This window comes from Lytechinus variegatus, chromosome 16 (assembly GCF_018143015.1).
Source record: "Lytechinus variegatus isolate NC3 chromosome 16, Lvar_3.0, whole genome shotgun sequence".
Lineage (NCBI taxonomy): Eukaryota > Metazoa > Echinodermata > Echinoidea > Temnopleuroida > Toxopneustidae > Lytechinus > Lytechinus variegatus.
This window is the reverse complement of record NC_054755.1, coordinates 26,467,991-26,494,749: the sequence shown is the minus strand read 5'-3', so window position 1 is coordinate 26,494,749 and position 26,759 is coordinate 26,467,991. Positions and strand designations below refer to the sequence as shown.

Sequence of the window (26,759 nt, the reverse complement as noted above, 5' to 3'; positions counted from 1 at the left end):
CTCTCTCTCTAAAAAAAATGGAAGTTTATAAAGATACAATATAAATATGTACATATTGCACACAGTTATGATTTCACAATCTCCTAACCATACATTGGATGTATGGATTCAAAACTCTGTTATCTAATCCATGCTGAACACACAAGCATTGTAAACAAAAATTACATTTATTCATTCCGAACCCGTTATTAAAACTGAACTTTTAAAAACCCACGCATCGTGCCAAATGCTTTGAAATCAAAGCCAAGTATTTTTATGAGCATACTGTATTTGCTTTTACAGTAAAGCTTAATTCACATTTTATCTCAACGGAAAGTGTTTGCACGAATATCACACCTACCAAATACCGGTAAGTCTGTGATGTCATTTTCTTCTAGTGTTTCAAATGTTTCAAATATTTTTTTGATTAAAAAAAAATGTCAGAACATGCCTGAATTTAATTTTGGAATGTTCAAGCTTTTGAACAGTACTGAAACATACCACACAGACCATCGTGTAATTTCAAACCGAATTAAAATCTGATGTTGCTGTAAGGCCAAATTTAACTTGATCAACAGCACTAACACTTAAAATGAGGCTAGTGTTGGGGCTGACACATTAGGTATTGAGCTTTCAATGATATCATCTGTATCATTTTTGTAAACCCACGTTCAGCACTACGACGTTTGGTGTCGATAACTCCTTTTGAAACAATTTTTACAACAGCCATAGCACTAGCACTTAAATTGAGGCCGGAGCTAGGGCTGGCCTCACAAGGTGTTAAGCGCTATCAACAGTGTTTATCAGCATCATTTTTGTAAACCACACATTCTTGGTGCTATGTTAAGCAGCTTGATTCACACACTCAACAACAACACCAAGGATCAACACTGAACTTGAAATCCCCCCATCGTGTCCAATATCCTTAAATGGTTGTCTACATTTATTGAATATCTTGCGAGTCTTTCTTCACTATCTAGACTATCACATTGATTTTGACAAAATCTAGATGTAAAAGACAAACATCACCAACACTATAACATGTCAAATATTATCAATGGCATGCTTTTATGTACAAATTCCCATAATGAATTATGTTTCACTACATTGTGTAACCCTTGCATCAGATGCAGCTAATATCTATATACACAGTGTATATAGGCTCCAATTGGTTTGGAAGATATTTATATGACTTTCAAATTCTCAAATAGATTTTTTTATCAGTGTTTGAATTAGTTATATGGGCACTGAGAATGTCTTCTGTCATAGATATTGATCTTCTGAAGTGAATTATAAAAATCAACCTCAACACCTTAAAACTAAGAGACTGACGACTTAAAAGTTGGATGTCACAAAGCTGTAACTGAGGTCCTAGGGTTGTTTGCAGACCAAGGATTCAATGACTAAACTGCGTTACTTGACGGTGACAACGCCACCAGTTTTGTTGTTGTTCACTTTTCTCTCGACGACCTTCTGTTTGAGTCTTTCGTTGCGACGGACAGAGTTCTGGATCTTGAGAGGGGGTCGAAGGTTCTCCAGCTTGGGTGATCGTGAGAAGGTCTTGTGGTTGAAGATATGGTCCAGGACCAACCTATAAATGAATAATTCATAATGAGCAATGATCCTCATTTGTATAAAAGAGAAAATGGCTTATATGAACAAATTTTAAAAAAGAAAAACTAAAAAAAAAAAAAAAACCCACAAGATAAATAAATTCATTAGGTAGTTCAAAGTAACTCAAAGTGGACCGAACTGTTTCAAATTAGTTCAAAATAAAATCAGACCACAAATTTCATAGGAGGTCTAAGCCTTTCCCTTACATGTACATGTATATCAATCCCTGACTAGATTTCTCAAGAATATTCAATCACTAGATATGATCCAACCATACATTTTCTTTATACAATCTAATTATGAACAGTAAAAACATCACATTGCTTAAAAACATAGGTTCCAACTGGCTCATACAAAACCAACCTGGAACAAAGTAGTTCAAGCCAGTATTTCATTGGGATGTAAGTGGGCCAAATAAAGTATTTGAAAGCTAATTAAAGTGGATCAAACTGAATCAAAATTGTTTGAACTGGTTCAAATTGGATCAAATAGACACACTGTATGTCAGACTGTATGAAAATGGTTAAAACTGGTTCAAAGTGGATCATACTGACAAACTCTAGATCATACTGGCTAAGAGTGGATTAAACCGGTACTCACTGGACATATGTCTTGACCTCTGAGATGTAGAGCATGTCTCTGTCTATAGGTTTTGGCGGGACTTGATCAGGACCAACAAGCTCAAATGAGAAATACAAGTGTTGATTTATCAATATGTATATTGAAGCAAAAAAAAAAAAAAAGAAAGAGGAAGTGTAGACTTTCCACTCTAAAATGACTTGCTAAAAATATTGTTTAACAATTGACATATGAGCAATACATCAATTAAAAAATAACTTTATTCAAATGGAAAAAAAAGAAGAATTGTGTTTTCCACTTGAATATGACTAGCAGAGACAACATCTTCCCAACAAATAATATTTCAATTACCATTTTTAAAAGCGGGAAAACAATCATGTGTTTCCTCTCTCAAAAATGTTTTGCAAAGAAACATTGTTCAACAAATGGTATATGAGGAATACAACATTTAACAAAAGATTTATTAATAAGCATATTGAAATGGAAAAATAACCCAGATTTAGTTAATCCCTAATACGCATTGGAGTGGCCTAGGACAATTCTGAATTTATCAAACGTACAGTAAGAATCGATCATATTCAAGGTCTGGAAAATAAAATACCTTGAGTTTGGCTCCGGCATTGAATCGGCACGTCTGAAGATCGCAGTTGAAGCTGATGAAGATCTGGTCCTGCGTCATACATCGTATACTGATCTGTGGGTTCAGTGAGAAGCAGAGGGGTTGGAATGGGGGAGTCTTGGAGAGGGTGTCCTCGTCCTTCCATGACCAACGTTTCTTGATGGAACCTTGCTGGTCGGTAAAGACGCCGCCAAACTGATTGATGTTTAATCTGAAGTAACAAAAAAAGAAAGATAGAAGTATAAAGTACATTTAATCACAGTCTTTAATTTTCATGTGAATTCTGAGCTTTTGATGTGATTTGCAATGCAGTATACTATCTACTTTTCTAGATTTCTTACGCTGCTCTCTTTCCTTCTTAAACTATTCTATTCCATCTCATACCTGTCACCCGCTCTACCCGTTTTTCCTCTCATATCTCTTTATCCTCTCAAGCTACATCTTCGTGCACTATGCTTTGCCTCCGCTGTACGTGTATTTCTTTTTAACTTCAACCAACGTTATTGCTTTTGTTTGTTTCATACTGTGTATTGATAAGTCTATATGTATGCTTTTGATGATGTTTTTTACAACCAATTGTCAAATAAATTTCTCACTGTTTCATGGAGACAATAAATGCTTATCTTATCTATTTGTTACAAATGTATTCAGAATATTGGCAAGGTGGATAAAGGGAAAGTATTTACATTGGGATCCAAAGGAAATCCACAATTCACTTTTATCCCCACCCTAGTCTATAATCCCATCACTAATTAGTTTTTATTTATTTATTTATTTATATATTTATTTATTTATTTATTTATTTATTTATCTTCCTTCATATCATTGTACAAGACATAATCATACAACAGTACATTTTGATATATTACAACCAGGAAAGAGAAGAAAGATGAGGTGACCAGAAGCAGAGCTTGTAATTTATACATCAGCATGGGCAAGGAACATAAGAAATATAATCAATTGTAGAAATGTAAGTCTACAGTAAATCATGGACAAATCAATTGTAAATATATTCATGAATTAAATCTGTTTTCTGTCAGAAGATTGTAGATAGCAAGATAGATAGATAGATAGACAGATAGATAGTAGATAGCTAGATATATAGACAGATAGTAAGATAGATTAGATCGATAGATAGAATAATCATGATCATGTTGATAAGTGAGGGAGAATGCTTTAAACTCCACTTGGTTCTGCATTATTACATTCATTCTTTCACAGAACATAACCCACTTTCTTTCAAATAAATAGAGCACATGAAAGTTTTTGTATCATCGGCAATATCATATGGCATTCAAGCAAAGGAGAAAGTGTCATATTCACCTGATGTTTCCGTTGCCATGGTAGCACGTCCCACTTCCGTTCGGTTCAAAGACAGCAAGGAACTTGGCCTCGTCAGGTTTGCCATCGGCCTGTACGTAGTAACTAAACTGATTCTTCTCCACTAGTGAGATGAGGATAGCAAGAGCACCGGAGGGATAGCTGATATTGGCAAGGTCAAGGGTCAAAGTTCATACTATTGAATTCATAGAATGAAATATTGGCAAAAACTTTTATCAATGCCTTGTCATGTGATCCGTTAAAACCACCACAATTTATTGTCTCTCATAACTGATCGCGGAAAGTTTTAGACCATTCATTTTTTTTCTGTGATCAATAAGATTGCCACAACTGATCTGATATGATGCAATCTGATACGATAATAATAATTGGCATTTATATAGCGCTTTATCAATCTAAGACTGTTCAAAGCACTTCACAATTATTATTACCCGGTCACTGGATTCATAGCATTTTAAGCAGCCTGTTAGGCGCAAACTTGCTAAACCAACCACAATGACGTTTGTTTCCTACTGGTACCCAATTAGCACCTGGGTGAGTGGCAAAGTGCGGATTGACGCCTTGCCAAAGGGCGCTAGGCCATGGTGGGATTCGAACATACGACACTCTGATTACAAGGCGAGAGTCAGAACCGCTTCATCACGGCGCTTCCACGATCACTACGTTCACTCCATGATTGAGTCCACTGTTTTGATTGTGACGCGAAACAAGGTATACAAAGCAAACAACCAATTTTTGAGGTGATGGGATGAAGTGAATGTACATGTATCACTTCTGAATCTAGCTATCTCTCTGCAGAGAAGCTGAGTGAACATGTCCTAAAACAATCTTTGACCTTAGCATTTGGCCTCCAACAGCATCATAGCATGTAGATTCTGTCAGCACATCGAAATCCTAAGTTGTAGACCAATCAAATTCAATGAAATTGATTATATCTCACTTGATATTGATTTTAGCTTTAAGTGAATCACCCCCAGGAACACAAAGTAAATTGAAAAGGATACAAGACTGCTCCAGTGCCATCTTCAAACATCACCATGAAAAGCTCTCCACTTCGGTAATGTTTTCTGACGATCGGTGTCTCCTTACGGCCCTTCTTCTACAAGATTAGAAAAAGTTAAAAGAAAAAGAGAAGAAAAGATTGCATTGTTGGTTACTTTTGTTACGTGGCTTCAATCGAAATCCCATTTGTAAGTCGTCAGAGAAATTTGTCTAGTTTTATTATCCCAGTTCACTTAATTTTCATTACGAAAATTTCCCGTTTGATTCTCGACCGCACTTCGGACTGCAAACTGCGGTCGTATACCCCATTTTTCGTTTGGAAAATCTCAAACAACATTTCCAACCCCGATAAACCCATCTTGGCCAGGTAATCCCCTTGTCTCAATTTCACCACCACGGGCCAGCTAAACGAGCGTTGAGCCAAGGACGAAATGATAAACAACAGCTGTGCTATTACGTAAGACTTGTCTGCCTGTAGAAGGATCTTCGGAATGAAATTATTGTATTCGATATTAATCACGTTTTCAAAGGCATATTACATTCAGACATCCAATACTAGTCCATTTTCAATTTCGAACGAAGAAAATCGACCTCGAAATAAGGAAAGTAAGCGGAATAAAAATTACGGTATGCTTAGCATGCAAGGACCGCGATGCATCCCATATAGTTTCTGTCCGTCCAGCAAGAAAATATGGGATGCATGCCGTTCACTCACGCAATGATACAGTCTTAACGAAAGAAAGAAAGGAAGGAAGGAAGGAAGAGAGAGAGAGAGAGAGAGAAAGAAAGAAAGAAAGAAAGAAAGGAAGAAAAAGTTTCTATCAACGCGTGTATACATGGAACTCCATGCACTCACCAGAACTACACACATTGCAATCCATCGTGTGTGGCCCCCTGCTGTGACCGTTGATGCTGGGGTGTATTATCTTCGGACCGAGGTCAAGAAACAGGTGTTTCTATACTTAAATTTCATGCTTGAGGGCAATAGGGTTTGTAGTACTGGGAGAAGAGATTTGATAAGGGAAACTGGGGTATACTGCTCTTCAAAGCAAGCTTTTCGTCATGGTATTCACCCAGTTTTATTAAACAGACCTTATAATCATTTTAATTACTTATCTAGACTACAGAACTCCACCATCACGATGATAGCTAAATTTTAGCCATATCTGGAGATAAAACTAGCTCTTCAAGTTATTATATTGCTTTTGACAAAAGAATTCTGTCAGATCGCATACTAATGTCATGCATGTATGATTTTTTAACATCTTAATTTTAGTCTCATCTCTTTACAAGAATAAAAAAAAATGCTCAAAAATAGAAAGATTAAATGAGAACAAAGTTTGAAATTTAATATTTATTTTATGAGTAATTTGGAGGGAGAGATTACAGGAGATCCCGCCCGCGCATGCGCAGTCATCATTCAAAGCATCAAATATGACTCCTGATAAAACAGCAAGAAAGATTAAACTAAGATGAGAACAAGTTAGAGCTAATTTTGCCCTTGAGTAATGGGAGGGAGTGGGGGGCCTGTAATCTCTCCCTCCAAATTACTCATAAAATAAATATTAAATTTCAAACTTTGTTCTCATTTAATCTTTCTATTTTATTTCGTAATTCTCCTGGAGAAATTACAGGAGATTTCAAAGCTCAGGAGGCATATTTGATACCAAAATTACACCAAGTCACAACCCTGGTGTGAACACAACATAACCTCTACAACCGAGTATGAGGCACTGCCTAACAAGGAGGCTGAGAAGTCACTTTTCTGATCCAAAGCGTATGATAGAGTTGTTAAAAGTTTTCTCATTAGTCCATCCAGCCTGTCTGAGATAATAGCAGCGATGGGAACTTCTGACCTCTCAGCTTCTGACACCGACGCAGCCCTCGTGGATTGCGCCTTCAGTGTCTACCCCAGCTGCAGCTAGATTTACTCGAATCCAAAGGGAAATGATTTGTTATAAATTAACTTATGCTGACATGAGGCTTCTGATAGCTGATAAAAGGAACTTTTTATGACTGCGCATGCGCGGGCGGGATCTCCTGTAATTTCTCCAGGAGAATTACGAAATAAAATGAAAATATATTCAATGTTGTCCCGCATCTTACTTTTGCTTTGAGTACTGCTGGTAGCTGGGGCGTGGCCGGCTCAGGGACATAGACCGGTTTCCTGTCATCTTTCTCCTCCGGTGTAGGGGGGCGCATCGTCCACCCCTCATCCAGACACTTCTGAGAGGACAGGGAGTAGTTGATGGTCTTCATCTGACGTGCAACTTTGGTGTTTATGGGAGGAAAGCAGATGAATATCAAATGAGTTCAATAGTATTTCACAGCAAATAAGCTGTTTTGATCAAATGTTCTTCAAATTGGCAATAATTGTTTTCTTTTTGCTGCAATATTATTGAATTAATTGTAATGCCTGAAAGATCAATATATAAATTAAATTTGCTGAAAATCTGAAAATAACCAATCCTGACTTGCCAAAGAAAAATTACATTGTTCCTACATTTTTGATAAATTATTAAAGTTTGTTATATATTTTAAAATGATTTTTCCTCCCACAGCATTACATGCATTAAAATGCATATAATTTTTAGGCAGGTGCATAATTGACAAACTATGAGGAATTGATAAAAGTACGAGTACAGAGTTCAACTAAGCCCATTAGGATTTCATTTCTTCTTCTATTGCTTTAACAAATATACCCAATATTGCAAAGTTGCGAAATTCTCATGATTTTTTTCAATGCACACTTGTGAAAATGGGTGATGAATATTAAAGCAACAAATGAATATAATTAAGCACAAGTACACAGAATGAGAAAAAAAAATGTTACTAGCATTGATTAACATTAATGAATGGTGCTGGACTTGAAGCTTGGCAGTGGAAAAAAAAATCAAACATGCACGTAATTCACATATAAGATGACACACAGATGACTATGAAAATGACGATACAAATTTCACTTTAAGATAGAAGGCGTATGAAGAGGAACATGGAGAGGGTAGGGGAAGGGAAGGGGAGAGATGGACAGAGAGAGGAAGAGAAAGAAGAGTTAAGAGAGGGGTGAGGGTGTCCAGGAAATTATAAAGGATCTACTCAATTTCGTTCACAGAGTTGTACATCAAATTATCAGCGTTAATGGAGATTTTATTTTTGTAGATAGGTGTAAAAGGGTATCATTTAAATGAAGTTATCGGTCCTTAATTTTTGGTATTTTTCAGAGGACAAAGACACCTATTAATATATCAAAAGCTTCAGTCTCTATACATTGGTTGTTCTGCTGAAATACGTTGGCTACACTGGGGACAATAGTAAAATGTCAGAAATTATTAATAAATCCCCAGAAAAGACAGATATTTTTGTCTATTAAAAACAGATGAACTACTGTACAAGTAAATAGACCAAACTTAAAAAGCAAAATCTTTTCTCGACTTTACATCGGAAGCGGGTCAAGCATCTTTGATGGTCGCCAGACTTACGATATGCTTCCATTCCTTTCAACTTTGGCTCGATCGGCGGAAGAACATCACGCTCACCCGGGGAAAGGTCGTGATCACTCAGTGACGAGCCACGCCCAACAGAGTCACGTCTAACAGAGTCACACCTAACAGAGTCACGCCCAACTGAGCCCTGACCAATAGGGGGCAATTCTTCACAGCAACAGAGTGGGGGGAAAGACCAGAGTTTCACATCAATGACAGAGCCTTACAAAATACAAGGCTCTGCTCTGTGTGATGAGTGCTCATTCAGCTAAAGGAACGGATACAAAAATCATGAACTTCTCATTTCATTCCTTTCTCTCTTTTTTTTTCAAAATATATTTTTATGTACATGTCTTACATTCTTGTTTATGGAAAGGTCCTAAATGAAGGATGCCCACACATGGAGATGACCAATGTTGCTCACATGCAAATCAAAATTATGCCAAAAGAATACCGTTTTGAATTTGATAAAGCCTTGTATGCTTATTTTGATAAGGTTTGAATGTATACATACATGTATCTTAGCTTTGAAAACTGAAGCCATGCTTAGCAAATAAACACAGTCTAATAAAAAATTTACATTGAGTGTAATTTGGAGATTTTTTTTGCATTCCTCGACTATATTTTGTTTATCACAATAGAGGATGTTCATGTATATAAATAATGATAGAGAATATATTGATTTCAAATGCAGCTATGTACTGTACATCTGTTTCAAGACTTTCATGTTTTGAGTATTCATTCTTAAACTGAATAAGCACTGAAGTCTTCTCAGAAATCAAACTCTAACACAACAGAAACCAATGCAAATCCACTTTCTGCAAAAATCAGGAACAAAACAGTATCCAGGCAACATTCTCAATCCTGAGAAGCTGAATAAACACAACAGATAACAAAGTGAACTAACAGAGAACTTGCAAGAACTATAACAGCAACAATAAACCTCTCAGAAATTGAGCTGAATCTATGAATAATCAACAAGAACACTTAAAAACAGATTGCACAACAAAGTGGTCTAAAGTTCAAAGTAAAACTACAATAAAGACACACGAGGTTTCTTCCAAAAGGCAGTTTTTGCCTCTGATTAAGCAACGAAGAGATAAAAGGAATACAACTAAGCAACAAGTGAATAAAAGTGAAGCTTTTCCAGCTCTGAGAAAACATTTTCAAACCAAACAATTGAAAATGATAAACATCACACTTGAAAGGCAACAAGCAACTCAAGTCTTTTCTCAATAACTCAAACTTTTTTTGATTACTCTAAAACTTTCTTCAAAATTGTTTCAACAACTCAAAACCCTGGTTTCAAAGAAAACATCCGTCATGACAGATTCATTTCACTTCAGGAACAAAATCATCGAAAGAAATCATCACATCATTCAAAACTCACCTTCTAATTGTAACATGATTGGAAATGTTGAAAGCAAATGAAACCAATTGATGTTAATACAATAAAACCATGCATTGAAATAAAAATATACACTGTAGCAGAACAAAAAAATAATAAAGAAACAATTAAATCCTCCTGTTGAGAAATCAAAGCATTCTGGAAATGACAACAGTAATAGTGACATAAATTGAAAAGAAAGCTCTGAGAATCCAAACACTTTAGATAATTCCAGGGTTATAAATATAAATGGCCATGATGGATTAATGACATAAATATTCATGTTGAAAATCAATCTTAACAGGCAACTCTGGCTTTAACTTTGAAATGAAGCAAAATATTGTTTTTCTTTGAGTAGTACATGTAACTATAGGAACAAAACACTGTAGACAGAGAATCAACAACACGTATGAATTAGAAAAAAACAAACATAAAAAACAGAGGATAAAGAGAAGGGGGAGATGAGAGGAAAAAGTAACATATACAAAACAAAATGTTAATTAGGGCATTGTCATGTGTGGTGGGAGGTTGGGAGCATCACAAAATTAATATTGAATTATTGATAACAATTTAACACGAATTGTGGTAGCAACGTTGACAAAGCTTTAAAAACGGGATTAAGGCAGCGAAAGCTTGATTATTCATGTAAAGCATTTTTTTTTTCAAACATTAGTTTGCCAAACTTACACGTACATGTATGTAAACAAAATTTAATACAAATTTGGTGTGATAATGGAAGGGAATAGCAAAAATTATTCAATGTGAGGTATGGATAGTATGATCTTGTGAATCGAAATGGGTGGAATCTAAACATTGAACATAACATCCTCTATATTTGAACATCTAGAATATAAAAAAAAAGCAAGAGTTTTTATTCAATGTGGATGAATGGAATATGTAGCACCTTTGATTTATGAAAAATATCCAAATATAAATTATAAGTTTTAAGTAAGCTAATATTTTAAAAGCTGTTTATTAGTGCAAAGCTCCCTGATAAAGATACATCCCCCTTTTTTGCTTCTACATTGAATTTTTTTTCCTTCAAAATGATCCCTTTTTATAGCCAATAATCAAATACATCCATACATGTACTGTATATGTATTATTCACATACATGCATCTGCAAGAAGCAGGGAAGTTTTATTCCTCTTGTTTTATTGAGCATAATTTTTATGTACCAATCAATATGACAACATAGAGTTTGTATACCTTGGAACCGCAATAAGCTTGAATTTAACATCAAGAATTCAAAATTATGCATTTTTTTCCATCACATTTTGATATTTTCAATTTCATAGCAAAATATGAATATTATGATCGTATACATACTGAAGCGACTGGCAATTTCATTCTTTCATGTTATCAAAACCATTTTGAAAGGATTTATCAGTATATGAACACCAACACCAAATGAGAGTGCAAATGCAATAAAAATGATAAAAATAAATGTGCTGTGCACTTCAGATTGAAATAAAAACGTGATTTTTTAATCAACCGACCTCCATCCATGATTTCTATCCGATGAGCTACGTAGAAGAGATTAAAAACATATAAAAAGGGAAAGAAAATACGATTATGACTACAGGTTATCGAGATACAAAAGTATAAAAGACGTATACACCCATAGAGATAGAGGCAGAGATACCCATAATTCAGCACCAGTGTTGCACGAGGGTTTACTGAATATGCTACGAAGGCTGATATACTTCATTTAAGCCAATGGGAAGTACTGGGGTTGGTCGCAGAAATAGTTGCAATCAAATACAGCTTCGTTTTCGACTAATCAAAAGCATGCATTTTTACGAAATGCGCATAATTTTCGAAGTTGATTTTGAACGCAACTGGTGTCCAGATTCTTTGGGTAAAAAAACAACAACTTTTCTCTGACCATGAACTATAGTTGGTGCCATCCACCTGTAATACCTTTCCCAAGGTGTTCTGTTAGAATTTTAAAAACTTTTAGAATGACAGAGCTTGATCGGGCCAGTACAGCTAATATTAATAAAGAATAATTTGAAAAGCTGCATTCTAAGGCCAAGTTTGACTTGACAAAAAAATTTAAATTTAAAATTTAAATGGGATCCTCTATTATTGTATTATTTGCAATGATGAGAGGTTATTCCTTCTTGTTCATGCAAATTTTCAAATACAAAATATGCTTTTCTGCCATAATTTAAAAAAAAAGAGACAAAATCTATTCTTTGATGTATTTTTAAAAAATGTTTAAAAATTCAGCATATTCTGCGACTGCAGCATTTGAACAAGATCAGAGCCTCACTGTGGGTAAACCAGTTGTGCAAAACATAGCTGAGATTATGAGAGAATCACTGCCAGGACCCCAGCACCAAACAATATCCTTCTCTTGGAGTATGCATGAAACCTGACCATATGTGAACGGTTCAAAATCACATCACATGACCGCTTCCACAAATAACCACAAATGCAACACATGAAACTCACTATCATGATTTAGGTCATGGTCATGATGTATCAAATGTTTGGTGCAAAAAAGGGTCTTTAACCACTGTCATTTAAGCATTCTTTCAAGCTCCAAATCCCGGGGGGGCCACTTACATTGACGAGTGGATACCATGCGCGACCAAAAAAACACGTAAAAAGGATGTCCTTTTCACGATAGGGCACGTTACGTACGTAACGTGAAAAGGGTGTCAAAAACACAAAAATAATGAAAAAAGGGTATCTATTTCGCTAGGAAAATTACGTGTTTAGGGTCGAATTTACGGAGATGATAAAACAAAATTAAAATGTTTTATAAAGGATGTCCTTTTTGCCCCAACACTACGTGTTTAGAGTCCTATTTGCGGGAGGTGTAGAAGGTGGGGTCGTACTAAACCAAATAAGGTAAAGCCGACAACCAAAGGACCCGTAACAATAAAACATTCCTGTACTTGTTTAGGGGTTCATTTCAGGGAATATTTGCCAAGAGTATCGTTTTTGTCTCCAATACTTGTTAAGGGTAGGGTTTCACACGCCAATACTTGTTAAGGGGTGCATTTTCAGAATATGGAAATTACGTGTTTAGGGTACTTTTCGAGACCCCATGGTCGCGCATGGTATCCACTCGTGAATGGAAGTGGCCCCCCCGGGCTCCAAATAAAGATGAGACATAAACCTTTCACAGCAGGTCAAGTTTCATGCATATCAATGCTCAAGTATTCATCTCCTGAGGGACTAAATCCAGAGACCAGAGAAACAAGTATTAACAAAGTCCTGAAATTAAATTGTTATTATTATTCTAAAATTTCTATCTGGCACAAAGTGCAACAAATAGATCCATGTTTGCTACTTGTATTCAAGTTTTATTGATACAAAAAAAGAAATTCCTCTGATTTTTAGTTGAGCCCTCAGATGACGAATGCTGACTTAAACTTACCTTAAAGCTAGAAGGTAGGAATATGACTGACATTTCTTTTTTCTTAAAAATTCGACCCATTCGTTTGTCTATTAACATACAGACATGCTTTAATTGCTCATAATATTGGCTGATGTTGTTATGATGTTGTCGATGTAGTACATCTATCATGTTTATTATGTGTTACGCTTGTCTAAAAATATTGCTTTTCAATGCTAGTCCCCTAATGTAGTTGTAAATAGCAAACAAGAGCAATCAGTCTGTCCATAGAAATATAAGGACATGATCATGATGTTCTCAAAAACATAAATTTCCTTCTAAAAAGTAACAAACTTGAATTTTGATTACGTACAGCAATCAAACATTGGAAATTATCTATGTGGTTAGCCCCTGTAAGATCTTTGTGATATAGAAATTAAGTTGAATAACTATTATCTATGTGAATAGCACCTGTAAGATCTTTTGTGATAAGGAAATTAAGTTGAACTATTATCTATGTGGATAGCACCTGTAAGATCTTTGTGATATAGAAATTAAGTTGAATAACTATTATCTATGTAGATAGCACCTGTAAGATCTTTTGTGATAAGGAAATTAAGTTGAACTATTATCTATGTGAATAGCCCCTATAAGATCTTTCGTGATATACAAAGGAAATGTAATACCGCTAAGTAACAAGGAATTTAAGCAAAAGAAGTTATTTATACTTGAAAAAAAAATTCAGTCATACTGCTACCTTCTAGCATTTCCACCTGTATGAGGATTAAAAACATTGTGGTATACAACACTGTAACCCTATTATCAACACACCTACCTTGCACTGTAAGTGGTATACAATCAATGGTTGAGATGGTTATCAAATGTTGCAGCCACATCATGTTGTAGGAGATGAAGTTTTCATTATTTGTGGTGAGATATAATTGTGCACATATATTGCAAAAGGGGAATCAAACATCAATGATATATATATATTTTTTTGTAAATCAAAGAGTTCATTCAAATGATCTTTCAAGCATGGGGAAAAAACAATGACTAGACGGTTTTCATGAATTTTGTCGAGGCATTTCATACAATATCAAAAATGAAATTTGTTATTATATACAATGCACGATTGCACCACAAATCTATCAACTGCATTAAGATATCTTTGAATGTTATAGGATGCAAGTACGGGGTAGATGATAAAAGAGCAAAACAATAAAATATGCAAAAAACAAAATCAAATCTTGATAAATAAATAATTCTTTTGTGGAGCTGGAACAAAGGGTTTTGAGGGGAGCAAGAAGCAGATGATACCATTTGTATTAAAATAAAATGAACATATTTAAAGCTCGGAACAGAATTTTTGGCTGCAGATCAGCCAAGAAAAAAAAACTCAAAATGAGAATTAATTTCAAGTTAATTTGTAATGAATCAAAGCCACTTTTATTTGGTCTTGTTTTTTTTCTTGTGTAAAGAATAAAAAATAATCAATTTTGGAGAAAATTAACAAATCAACATGAACAAAAAAGGAAATCCCATTTGCTTCAAATAGGTTCCTGAATGACATACATTATTTCTTTAAAATCCCTTTCCTCTTTTTAATTTTCTTGTTTGTTTGAGTATTTCAAAAGCACAAACCACTTTTTAGATTGCAACTGGCATGTGCAAATGTATAAGAGACGATATATAGCATGGCCCTCATAATATGCAAGCATAAAAATTTAATATCTTGTGATCTGATAATACCAATCTTCTATCATTTAAATTCAAACCAGTTGCAAATTGGCCAGTTCAGATGAAGAGCTCGGTTCCAGAGATAACATAACCACTTTCAATAAAAAAATGCAATCTTGAGAATTTCCGGCTATTGATATTAAAAAAGGGACTGCTCTTTTAACAAAGTTTTAATTTCAATGTTGAGAACAACGATGAGAAACATACTTTCGAAAGTCACATTTCCATTGGTGCTTGTAAGTAAGGTAAAGAAAAGTAATTTTTCTCCAAAATTAAAAGGATGGATGTAGTATCTTTCGAATTTGAGGTCTTCATGAACACCAGGGGGGAGTTTCACAAAGATAAATTCCGAAATAACAACACATGATATTCAATATGCAATCGCAATGATGAATACATTGATGAATCTTCATTCAATCACTGACACATGCAGACTTTGCATTCCCTTGTCAAAACTCTCCTCTGCCGAAAAAAGGTCTGCTGTAGCAGCTGCCAAGACTTGGAATGCTATCCCTCTTTCAATAAGAAATGTTTCCAGTGTTCTTGGCTTCAAATCATCCCTTAAGACATACCTTTTTCCTCAATAATTAATATTTTCCTTTTTATCTTAAGTATTGTAGTAATCATTGCAAATATTAAATTGTTTCCTACTTTTGTACGTGCTATGGTACTTTTTGTTTATACCACGTAATAATACCCATTATTACGTGGAAGAGTGAACCCATTGACCAGGGTAATGCAATATATACTACATGCACCTAGGAATTGATGTATATGCCATATAGCACATCTCTTGAATATCGTCGCACACACCACGAACCGTCTTTTCTGAGCACTTCAATGCGGAAGTTTCTTTTGCAGAAAACACATTTAAAGAAAAGCTTTTTTTAAACCAGCAATAAGTGCACCTACAAGGAGAGCAAATTATTTACCAGTGTCTTCGTTAAAAAGTTCAGGTTCCAAAGTTTCATTCCGTATATTTATATTTTCTTGAAGTAAATTATTTACGCCAGAGTGGGCAACGTAACAGAGGACGGTTCGTGGAATAGATACAGTGCGGTTAACTTTCGCATCGAAGTGCGCAGAGAGGACGGTTCGTGGTGCGTGCGACGATATGATGTAACCAATGTGACTATGCATTGTATACCACACGCAACTGGGAATTTAAGTTTGATTTAAAGTCAGACATAAATCTTTGTGAAACACCCCTCCCCCCTTCCCAAGAATAGACAACAATAAATCAATACTTACAGGCATAAAAGTTAGCTTGGTTGGTTCCGGCAGCTCTCTGACGCGCCATCTCCCTATCCCTCATCCTCTGGGCTGCTCGCTCCTTGGCGGCCCTCCTGGCCTGCTTGCTACCGTAGGGGGCGTGCGGAGCGATGTCGATCAGCTCCTCCGACGGGTACTGAGAGAGGGCGGTGTTCTCCATGGTGTACTCAACGAGCTCCTGGTAGTCTTTACAGCAGAAGAGCTAATGACAAAAGTTGATCACAATTAAACAATATCCACGGTAACAACTTCTATTTCTATTTGCTTGTATCAAACATATTTCTATTCTACATTGCTATTAATGGTAACAACTTCTGTTTCCATTTGCTGGTTCTAGATTGCTTTGAGGCAACAAAAGGTATAGGAAATAAGTTAAATATTCAAGTAAGTTGAACCAACATCTTAGACCAGATTAATCTAAAAAATAACTCTTCTTAGTCAAATTTCTGCCAAGTTAAACAGATTTCTGTGTCCGAAAAGACTTGAAGTACGCAGAGTAACCTGTACATTCTTATAATACATCTTTCTCTTGTATCACTATTCATTATAATACAGATATTACATTTTTATTAAGGTGTAAAATTGTATTTTCAATTATTAGGATACAGGGTTGGCGGATTTAAATCACGCTGATTTAAATCGTGATTTAAATCGCGATTTAAATCACCATGATTTTTTTAAAAAAATCATTGATTTAAATCACTTCCATTGAAAAATGTACAAATCATGGACAAAGTATTTGTTCAATGCAGTTTTAATTCTTCAAGTCAACTGAAAAACTTTGAATTCACTTTATATCAACAAAAGATCAACAGAGTCTTCATATCTACTTAAAACTAATTAAAATCAAATTAATAAAATCAGGTAATTCCTTTAAAAAATACAGATGTATGTTGTCAATAGGTACTCATTTTTTGTAAATTATGTCAAGTTTTTCTTCTGAAATTTTACATTCTTTGTCAGTTATTAGTCAATTTCTTTCTTAACATAAAGTTTTCACATAATCCAAAGACTTTTCAGAGAGCAGTTTGTAAAAAAAAATATATAATATATAAAAGTCAATGAGAAAAGGTTTGTTGGCAGTTTTCCAGTTTTGATCCTTCGCCTACACATACGGTAACTACTTCTGTCATGTAAGATAAAAAATGATACCTGCATGTAATCAACATATTTAACATGCCTCTTATTTCGTATTGTTACATTTATCATACATTTGATGTTTTACATAACATAATTATAAAAATCCCATTAACATAATGTAGTACAGTCATAATTTGACTGTTGAGAAAAGCTTTCTCTTATAAACCTTTTAAGTCACTGCAGCCCATTTTATGTTCAGTGCAACAAATAATGGAAGTTTTGTATCTGCATGTAATAATGGAAAGAGCTCTCTAACAACAATTTGCAAAACTCAGAACATTTAACTCATAAGATGCAGGTATTTCAGTTACAATCATTGGCAGTTGTAAGCTGTGTCTCATTTAAAATAAAATACTTCTTTTTGTAATACATATGTTGTAATTTAAGCAGTTTTGCAGTTTTTATCCTTTAAGTTAAAAGTAAGTAGATTTTTTTTTCATACTTCATGGATCAAACAGATTTTTTTGTAGAGAATATGGGAATAAAAATTGTAGATTAATGTAAAAAATCACAGTAACATAATGTAGTATAGTCACCCTTTGACTAAGCTATCTCTTATATTGTTCTCCAAAACTGAGAGTTTTGCATCTATATCTGTAGCAAGAGAAGAGCTTTTTATCAAACTAAAAAGATCCTAAACATATACAGTTGTAGTCTCTCTTTGACTATTGTAAAGCTGTGACTAATTGAAAAAAAATCATTGATTTGAATTATTTCTCTTACAATATACATGAATACTAGTAATTGGCAAAGGGTTTGTTGGCAGTTTTGATAAGGGATTTTTTTTCTCTTGGATTTTTTTTTAAATATTTGAATGAAAAATCCCAGAGGGGAATTTTCTCTACTCACTGGGAATTCCCTATGGAATATTCCTTCATAGGCCTATGTATGATAGAATTAAGTTCAGATACATGATTCCTCATATTTAATTTTAATTGTCCATTTTTACTGGATTTTAATTACAAAATATGTGGTTAAGAACAATATTAGGGGTGAAATGTATAACATCAATATTGATGTCATTGTAAGAGTAAGGGGGGGATAATTACCCTTTTTTTTCGAAGGAACTTTTAAAAAAAAAAAAAAATCAAAAAAAATCTGATTTAAATAAAAAAAATCTGATTTAAATCAAATAAATCCGATTTTTTTGATTTTTTTAAAAAAATCAAAAAAATCGCCAACCCTGTTAGGATAACAAAAAAACTGACATAAATATACACTGTACATACTAGGAAAAGTGAGGGTTTGGAAACCATTGGCATACAAGTTCATATGACTTTTTATGAAACTGAAAAGCTTTAAGAATGCTACTTCTTTATTTACACATGTACATAGTTTTTGTATGTATTAGTTCAACTGAATGATTTTATTCATTAATCCTGGCTTTTGTGAAACCTCTTTTAATAGTATCACTAAAAGATGATTCTCCTCGTACAACTTGCGGGAATTGTAATCAAAATTATAATTTAATTTCTTATCATATTGCATGCAATTCACTACTAAAAATGATTACAACTATTATAATATAACAGAATAACCTAACTTCATGTGAATCATACCTCGGTTTGTGACATTGATTTAAGCATCTCATGAGTTGGGAACGTCTTGGCATCTTTGCCGCAGAACTCGCACACCTCGGCGACCTCATTCACCGTCGACAATGGGGGCGTTGTTCTATCGTCCAGATCATCCCCGAGATGTTTACTTCTACTAGCTTTTTGGTCATCATAGTAGTAATCGTATTCATCTTCTTCATCTTTCTTACGACCTGGGTAAAAATATGAGATTGATCTAGGGATGGTAAGTTTACCCGAATGCACATTAGTGGGCAACTAGAAAACTATTGAATTTAGGTCCTTTTCTGGGAAACTTGTAAAGAGAATTAAATTTTAAGCGGCTTCATGATGACACCTCAAAAAACATGTAGCTATTTTTTTTTAGCTTGCACATGGATGCCTGAATCTTTAGGTAGTTTGAAAAATTGTCGGTTGAACCCAAGGTTTTGGAGATTTCCTGTATGAATTATGCTCAAACTACCATGTATGTGAAAAAGTGTACAATGCTGATGTGCCATGATTAAGCACACTGTTCGTAAAGCTGTCTGTAAGTTACGAGCAACTTTAAGAATGACTGGTGATCCTTTCTTGTGGTATTCCTTGGTGATGGTTTAGCGCGTAAGAAAGGATTGCCAGTCATCTTAAAGTCGCTCTCAACTTACGAACAGCCTTATGAAACGGCTCCCCTGCGCACCATAAGCCAGAGATGTGGCATCCAATAGGCCAGAGTGGAGACCATATGTGCCACTAAGCATCTGGAGAATAGGTAACAGGTAATGTGAACAATGTTTCATTTCTTTTTCTGGGACACACTCTGGAACTATGTCTGCAGTTTTGCAATGATGCATTACCCAAGTCACATCAACTAAACTGACTCCAAACCAACCAATGGTATGTCATTAGAAATAACACGATAGATTTGGTAAGTCTGCTGTCAGTTTCACAGGTGTGACAAAGGCCTCAGAGAGAACGGTAACCTCACCTCGTATCCTGGCTTCCAGCTCCTCGTCCTCCTGCTCGCTCAGGTCTGCCGAGTCGAAATCGTTGAAGTCGATGTCCAGGTCCTGCCCCACGACATTGGCGGCGTCCCGGTACTTCTTGGAGATCGGCACCTGCTCCGATTCGCGTTGGTACTTGATGATCTGGGGAGGGCCTATCTTGGGAACCCCCTGGTCGGATTTACCGGCTTCTTCTTCATCAGAAAACTAAAAAAAAAAGAGTACAAAAACATCACATTGAAGGAAAAAAGAAGGAAAAAAAGGGGAAGCAAAAGGAGGAAAGAAGAGCATTAAAATAAGTGGTTTGGGTCACTTGCCTATACCCCTATTCAGAAAAAAAAGTCATTTTAGGTCATCTTGTCTCCCCCCACCTTATCAAAATACCCTGATGTTGCTCCTGGTTACATTTACCTACAATAGTATTATTGCTCTTTATCTGGTGAATAAGTTTTAATGGGTTATGACCACTAATGGAGAAGCTTCCATTCATCACAAGTTTGATGAAATTCAGCCATGAGGTCATTTTATAAAAGATTCTATAAATAGAAAAAGACGATATAAATACTTACTTCTGAATCTGAATCCAACTGTAGAGGGGGCACTTCATCCTTCTCCTCTCCCTCGGTATCTTTAATACCATCACCTTCCTCTACGTATTTGCTGCCCTCTCGTGACTGGAGCTTGGTACCATGAGATGCCCGACTGCTCGCAGAGAGTGCAGACCTGATTGGTCGTTCGGTGGGTGTCTTGGGGCGCAACGAACCTAATAAAATATCAAATTACAAAGAACCATCCTTTGAATGTCTTTGGTGATTTGAATGTCAAGGCTGCCTGGAAAAAGGTATAAATACTTGTAAGACTGTTGTGACTTCCATTGCGCAATGGAACACAGAGTGAACAAAGATATAGAATTAAAGGGGAATCCAACCCAAATAAAAATTTGTTTTTATAAGGAAAAGAAAAATCAGACAAGTTGATAGCTGAAAGTTTGAACAATATTGGACAAACAACAAGAAAGTTAAGAATTTTTAAAAGTTGTAAATATTGGTAATCACTATACCCATGGAGACTTCAAATTGGCCACATATGGGATGTCATAGTGATGTAAGGCAAGGACTACTCTTCCATGTACTCCAATACATATTATGGCTAAATTGTCATTTTCCCAAAAGTTTAATTTCAAATTATATTTTTCTTTCATGAGGACATAAAACAATATACTATCTGGGTTATATTTAGATTACTGCCCCAGGGGAATGGGTACTTTACGAGAAAACCACAAATCCCTGATAATAAAGTACATGGCCTATGGGAAAGTTGTCCTTGCCCCTTGTCATAATTTACTTACCAAGTTGCCAATTTGAAATCTACATAGTATTAGTGATCTCAATTTTAAAACAGCAATAACTTTCTTATTGCTTGTCCGATTTCTTTCAAACTTTCACCATTCTGTTTAATTTATTTTTCTCCTTCCCAACACAACATTTTATGGCCAAGGCTGGATTCCCCTTTAAGAATAAGTTGGCAAATGGGATGGGATGGGGCCCATATGATCTTCCCATCAGCAAACAGAGAATATTCAAAATTCACTGGATAAATATTTGCTTATAAATAAAAAAAATCTGCATATAATAGAAAATAAATCTAATTATTATATAACCTTTAATAACTAGATTTTTTTTCTTCGGGGGAAAACTTGGGATTTGAAAAACTCATTGACGTCTTACCTCCGATGGTAGCAAGTTCTTCTTCTGTTTTCCCGAGAAATTTGATCATTTGAAGCCAGCTCCACTCTGTCTCGGTAGCACACGATATCGTCACCCTTTCACTTCCATCTGCATCTATGACCTTATGAACCTCTCTGAATGCCGGGGACTTTATGTCCTTCTTCCGCTTACCGGCTGATGAGGGTGAATGTGACCTGCAAAGGAAAAACAAAGGTATTCCTGTAAAATTATTGAACAATTGCTCACCATTATGCGCAAAGGAGAGATAGCTGGAAATATATCAACATTAACAAAATTTCAAGTCTCAGAGAGCCAAATCTGGTGGAAGATGGCATAGCTGGTTAACACAATGTACATGTATGTAAGTAATGTTGTAACCGATTCTTATTGCAATTCCCGATCCGATTTTCCCCTTTTTTCTACATTTTTCCAAACTCCGATTTTTGACAAGTGGGAAAAAAATCTGATCAGAAAAACTAAAACATAACAAGACAAAAAACATGTGGCAACAGGTTTGTCGTCAAAATGTGCTGATGATTTGTTTTGATCTCAGACAAAAGTAGTGGAAGGAAAAGAAGATAAAGGAGAAGAAAATTATGATTTGTTTTGATCTTCGATATTAGCGGAAAAGGAAGAGGAGAAGATGATGATTTGTTTTCATCTCCCACGTAAGCGGAGGAAGAAGATGACGATTTGTTTTGATCTCCGACATAATACGAGGAAGAAAAAGATGATGATGATGATTGGTGATATAAGTATGACTTCTTTTGGGCAATTGCATATATATTAACACATAGAGTTTGCTGGAACTCAACAGGCAGTTGACCAAGACTTAGGCAGTATCTGCAAGCTTCAAATTATAATTTAGCAGCAACACAAACTGAGAACCAAATTCTGTATAATTTCTGATGTAAAGTACGAAAAATATCCTTGATATAAGAATTCAATATTTCTGTAGTTCCATATCTCATGGAGAACACATAGTTCAAAATGTACATTTGGTACTGACCATTACAATGCATGTTGATACAGTGGTGTGTTGAAAGCATTCCGTACCATACTGGACAAAGAGAGAGGTCTTATTATTTAATTTTATTATTTATTTACCTATCCGCTCCTTCTCTGAATGAGACAGATCTGTCCGAGCGTGCTGACATTCTTGCTATACTAGTTACTGTTTCTTGATCTTCCTGATTCTCTTTCGATACTGATAATCTTGATACATCTGAAAACAAAACGCAATATAAAACATACTTTTAAGGAACATATACATTTAGCACAACAAAGCTAATAATGATCTGAGATAATCTGAATTAGAAAAACAGTAATGGTACAATAATCTAATATCCTGAATCGATAACAAGAAGAATTGGTTCTTATTGAAAATAAAGACTAGGATTCATTATCAAAGATTTTGTTTATGAAAGAATGTTGGGATACAATGGCTAGTAGAGTCAAAGAAAGCTTTGAAATAATTCCTCAAACATGTGGCAAGTTGTGAGTTCTTGCACATACAGCAACTATCAGTAACAAAAACATTAGCATTAGCAGTGCATTTGCTGCTCCAGGAATAATAATTACTTGATGATGACTGCGAGATGCTCGGTTATTTATCACCAATCCATAAAAACAACTTAAAGTATATTGTCTTTAATGTGGTCTCTTGAGCCTTTCAGTGAAATTCATTTAACTACAAATTCTTCGCTTACCAATTCCATTTTGCTGCAGTGAGGCAGGATCAGAACCTATAGGAGGGAGAGGTTCTCTTTTTCCGCTCCCCGTTCTTAATTCATCCGGTCCTGGCGTAGTTCCATCTGTAATATTTCCTAAACCCGATTTACCAGAGCATATCCTTACTGGTGTCCCGCTACCGGGAGTCCTTACAGGGCCTAATGACCCCCTCGATAATGGCCGATCACGCTGCCCTGAGTTCGCACTGCCTTGTCTTGACAATGACTTCTCCTCCAACCCTACATTCTGTTCGTGGAGTCGCAAGTTTTCGACGGTTAGTGCCGAGCCAGGGCGTTGCTGAAGCGGGCTGGGCGAGGGCGTGCTCCGTGGCATGATGTCGGTGGGACCGACCTGACTGGCTGATATGGAAGCGCCATCGATTTCTGACTCTGTGGGCATGTTGGACACCTCCTCCTCCTCCAGAATCACGTCTGTTACGATCGGATCGATATCACTCATGTCCGTCATCTTTATAGGTTTACCTTCAACTTGATCAGAAGAATTTTGACTCCATGTTTGTCACCACAGCTATAGCTTTTCTTTCATCAAGTCTTCCTGTTTATGAAAGAGTAAAAAAAAAATTAGGTTCATTGATATTGATAAAATGAATGTATTGTACAGATGTTGGGATTAAATGATTCTACATACACTACCATGTAGACCAGTTACTAATTCAACCATAAGATTATGATCAAATGGCTGAACTGTGTGCTTTTCCTTGCTGCAATAATATGTCTGCAATCAGGTTTTTTTTTCACAAGAAGTAGATCTATACAACATTTGCTTTCTACAATTACATGTAAATCACTGCAGATAATAGCATGGGCCTACTATTCACTGCAATTCATACAACATCTTACCATATTCAAAACATTGTGGAAAATTACTTTCATTTTCCAAAAAGAAATATTCTAGTTATCTTGAAAGAAGAAATTACTATTGTTTGTCCATATCAAAATTATATGTATTTTGATATGGACTGAAGTTAACAACTAAAATCATGCAAACGGGGGAGCTGCTATGGGCAGATCTATGGAATTTGTGCATGTGCCCATCAGTACTGGTTTTGGAACAGCTAACAAGCGAAGTTTCATCAGTTTAATAGTATAGTGAGTGATTGTATTACAGACCGGCCTTGTATTACCGAACGCGCGCATCATATGCGTCAGAAAATAATCAAATACGCTCAAACCTTTGCAACTTCCTTCCCGAAAGGGAACTTAAATAGAAAAATGATGAAAAATTATCAAAACCACAATTTCTTTATATCCTCAAAACAATAAAATATGGTCAAAATAGCTCATCATTGACTTTGTTGTTTTCCCAACTTTTCCTATAGAAAACACACGTTCGGTAATACGATACCTTTTCAAGTGACCAAAAAATTTCAGTTGCGAAGAGAGGTCCGATTGGAAGCTGATGTCATAAAAATGAAAAACAATTTTGGCAAAATTTCTGCATATTTATATTTTGTAGGTATTTGTGTATTTATGGTGAAAGTTTGGTGAAATTTATTGGAATAATGTGTTTGATATGATTAAATTCATGAAAAGTGTTCGGTAATACGATCCACTACCATACAAAGTGTTAGGCAATATTATAGAGAACAAAATTGAAGAAGATTACAACTATTTGATTTATAATTTTTACCCAGTTGTTGTGTATCCGGACGGGTTGTGTGTCCGGACGATCAATTTTAGAATGTCATTTGGAAAAATTTACTAGCGAAGAATCATCAATTTTTAGTACACAATGTTAGGAAATATTATAAAGAACAAAATAGAAAATGATTACAAGTAATGGATTCATATTTTTAGTGTAATCCACAGACAAAAAAGAAGGCTTCAAAAAAGATAGTGTCCGGACACCCGACCCCCCATCCTACGAGATCTTAATAATCCAAAGGCAAAAGCAAAGGCAAAGACAAAAAAAAAGACATCAAAATTTTTCAAAGAAGGCTTCAAAAAAATGTAAGTGTCTGGACACCCCAACCCCATCCTACTGAGCCTGAGAGTAACCCTGCACTAACAAATTATTTTTACTCTCAAAAACTGTGTTTCCACAGATCCAAAACAAATTTCCCGAAATTCATAAACATTTCCTGGAATTTTCAAGTTTGCCTTTATGAGAAGAGAGCTAGAGTAGAGGTGACTTTATTTTAAGACAAGGCCCAATTCTTAAGATATATGTACCGGTAGGTCTACATGAATATTAAAGGTTGCTATGTTTAATTGTATTTGTAAATGTAATTTTCAAATTTCCTGGAATTTTTTTTAATTTCCTGAATTGAACCTTTTCTGGAAAAAGTCAAAATCTTCCCAAATTTTCGGAAGAGTTGAATTTGGAAACACTGCTCCAACAACTGGCTACTCAAAAAAAAAATAGAGAAAAACGTTCGTCAAATCAATGTTCATTGTTTGTTTGTTTTTTGTTTGTAAATTGTAATTTAAAAAAAAATTTTTTTTTAAATCTCGACTCCGAACTTCGTCTAAATCTAGCGAAGCTGAGGAGGCAATTTTGGAGTTAAACTTGAGAGTAAAAACAACTAAAAGTTAAACAAACATACAATGAACATTTAATTTGGCAAACGTTTTTCTCTCGTTTTTGTTCATAAAGCCAAAGACGAAGAAAATCATTCATAAATTCAATCATCATCATGACAATGGACATTCATTTCAACATTCACATTTTGAATGTTTTTTCCTCCCATATCGATTTAATTTGAACATCTAGTATAAAATCCAGATTAAAAATTCACAATTTACATCCCATGCTCAAATTTAGATGTATACCGTACGGTACTTACAACAATCGATCAAGAAACATCAAAAGCAAAACGATAAGTTGATGTCACCAATTATTGTTTGTCCGTCGTTGTACTTGTAGCTGGTCGGCTGCTTCTGCAGAATATCAGATCTCTAGCGGAGATCAATTCCCGATGATGCCGACTTCTCTGGCCTGGGCCGGCCTGGGTAGACGTCCGCTCGCGATCAAGCAAGCGATCTCCACGCAGAAACCGGTTACAAGCTGTTGTTTGCACGGCTGGTCATGGTGACTGTCATATGATAAAAAGTCGCACGATGATTGGCCAATTTTTCAGCAGACGACTCTAGACTTAGAATCTCTTCGTTTAGTGATAAAATATATATTATTTTAATCGCACTTATTGATATTTCATCAGTCTTCATTCATAATTTTCTTAAAATATATGTTTGAACCTTTAAAAATAATCATATCCATACA

The 26,759-nt window shown here is 35.3% G+C and overlaps 1 protein-coding gene across 5 annotated transcripts; it reads right to left on the bottom strand.

Annotated features, from left to right (window-relative positions):
• Positions 1 to 803: 803 nt before the first annotated feature.
• On the bottom strand, positions 804 to 26,564 carry LOC121429551. Of its 5 annotated transcripts, none has more exons than XM_041626625.1 (16): positions 26,323 to 26,564; positions 23,495 to 24,071; positions 22,893 to 23,010; positions 21,786 to 21,979; positions 20,628 to 20,821; positions 20,043 to 20,265; positions 19,064 to 19,272; positions 16,344 to 16,566; positions 14,191 to 14,196; positions 11,503 to 11,529; positions 7,241 to 7,404; positions 5,137 to 5,231; positions 4,115 to 4,273; positions 2,774 to 3,002; positions 2,194 to 2,273; positions 804 to 1,570 (listed from the first exon to the last, which is right to left on the bottom strand). In XM_041626625.1, the coding sequence occupies exons 2-16, from the start codon at positions 23,982 to 23,984 to the stop codon at positions 1,393 to 1,395; spliced, it is 2,589 nt and encodes an 862-aa protein (XP_041482559.1). In that variant the 5' UTR covers positions 23,985 to 24,071; positions 26,323 to 26,564; the 3' UTR covers positions 804 to 1,392. The 5 variants fall into 5 exon arrangements, with proteins under 5 accessions (XP_041482559.1, XP_041482560.1, XP_041482562.1 ...); XM_041626626.1 differs by having other exon boundaries at positions 23,495 to 24,067; XM_041626628.1 differs by lacking the exon at positions 11,503 to 11,529 and having other exon boundaries at positions 7,241 to 7,407.
• Between the last annotated feature and the right edge of the window lie 195 nt (positions 26,565 to 26,759).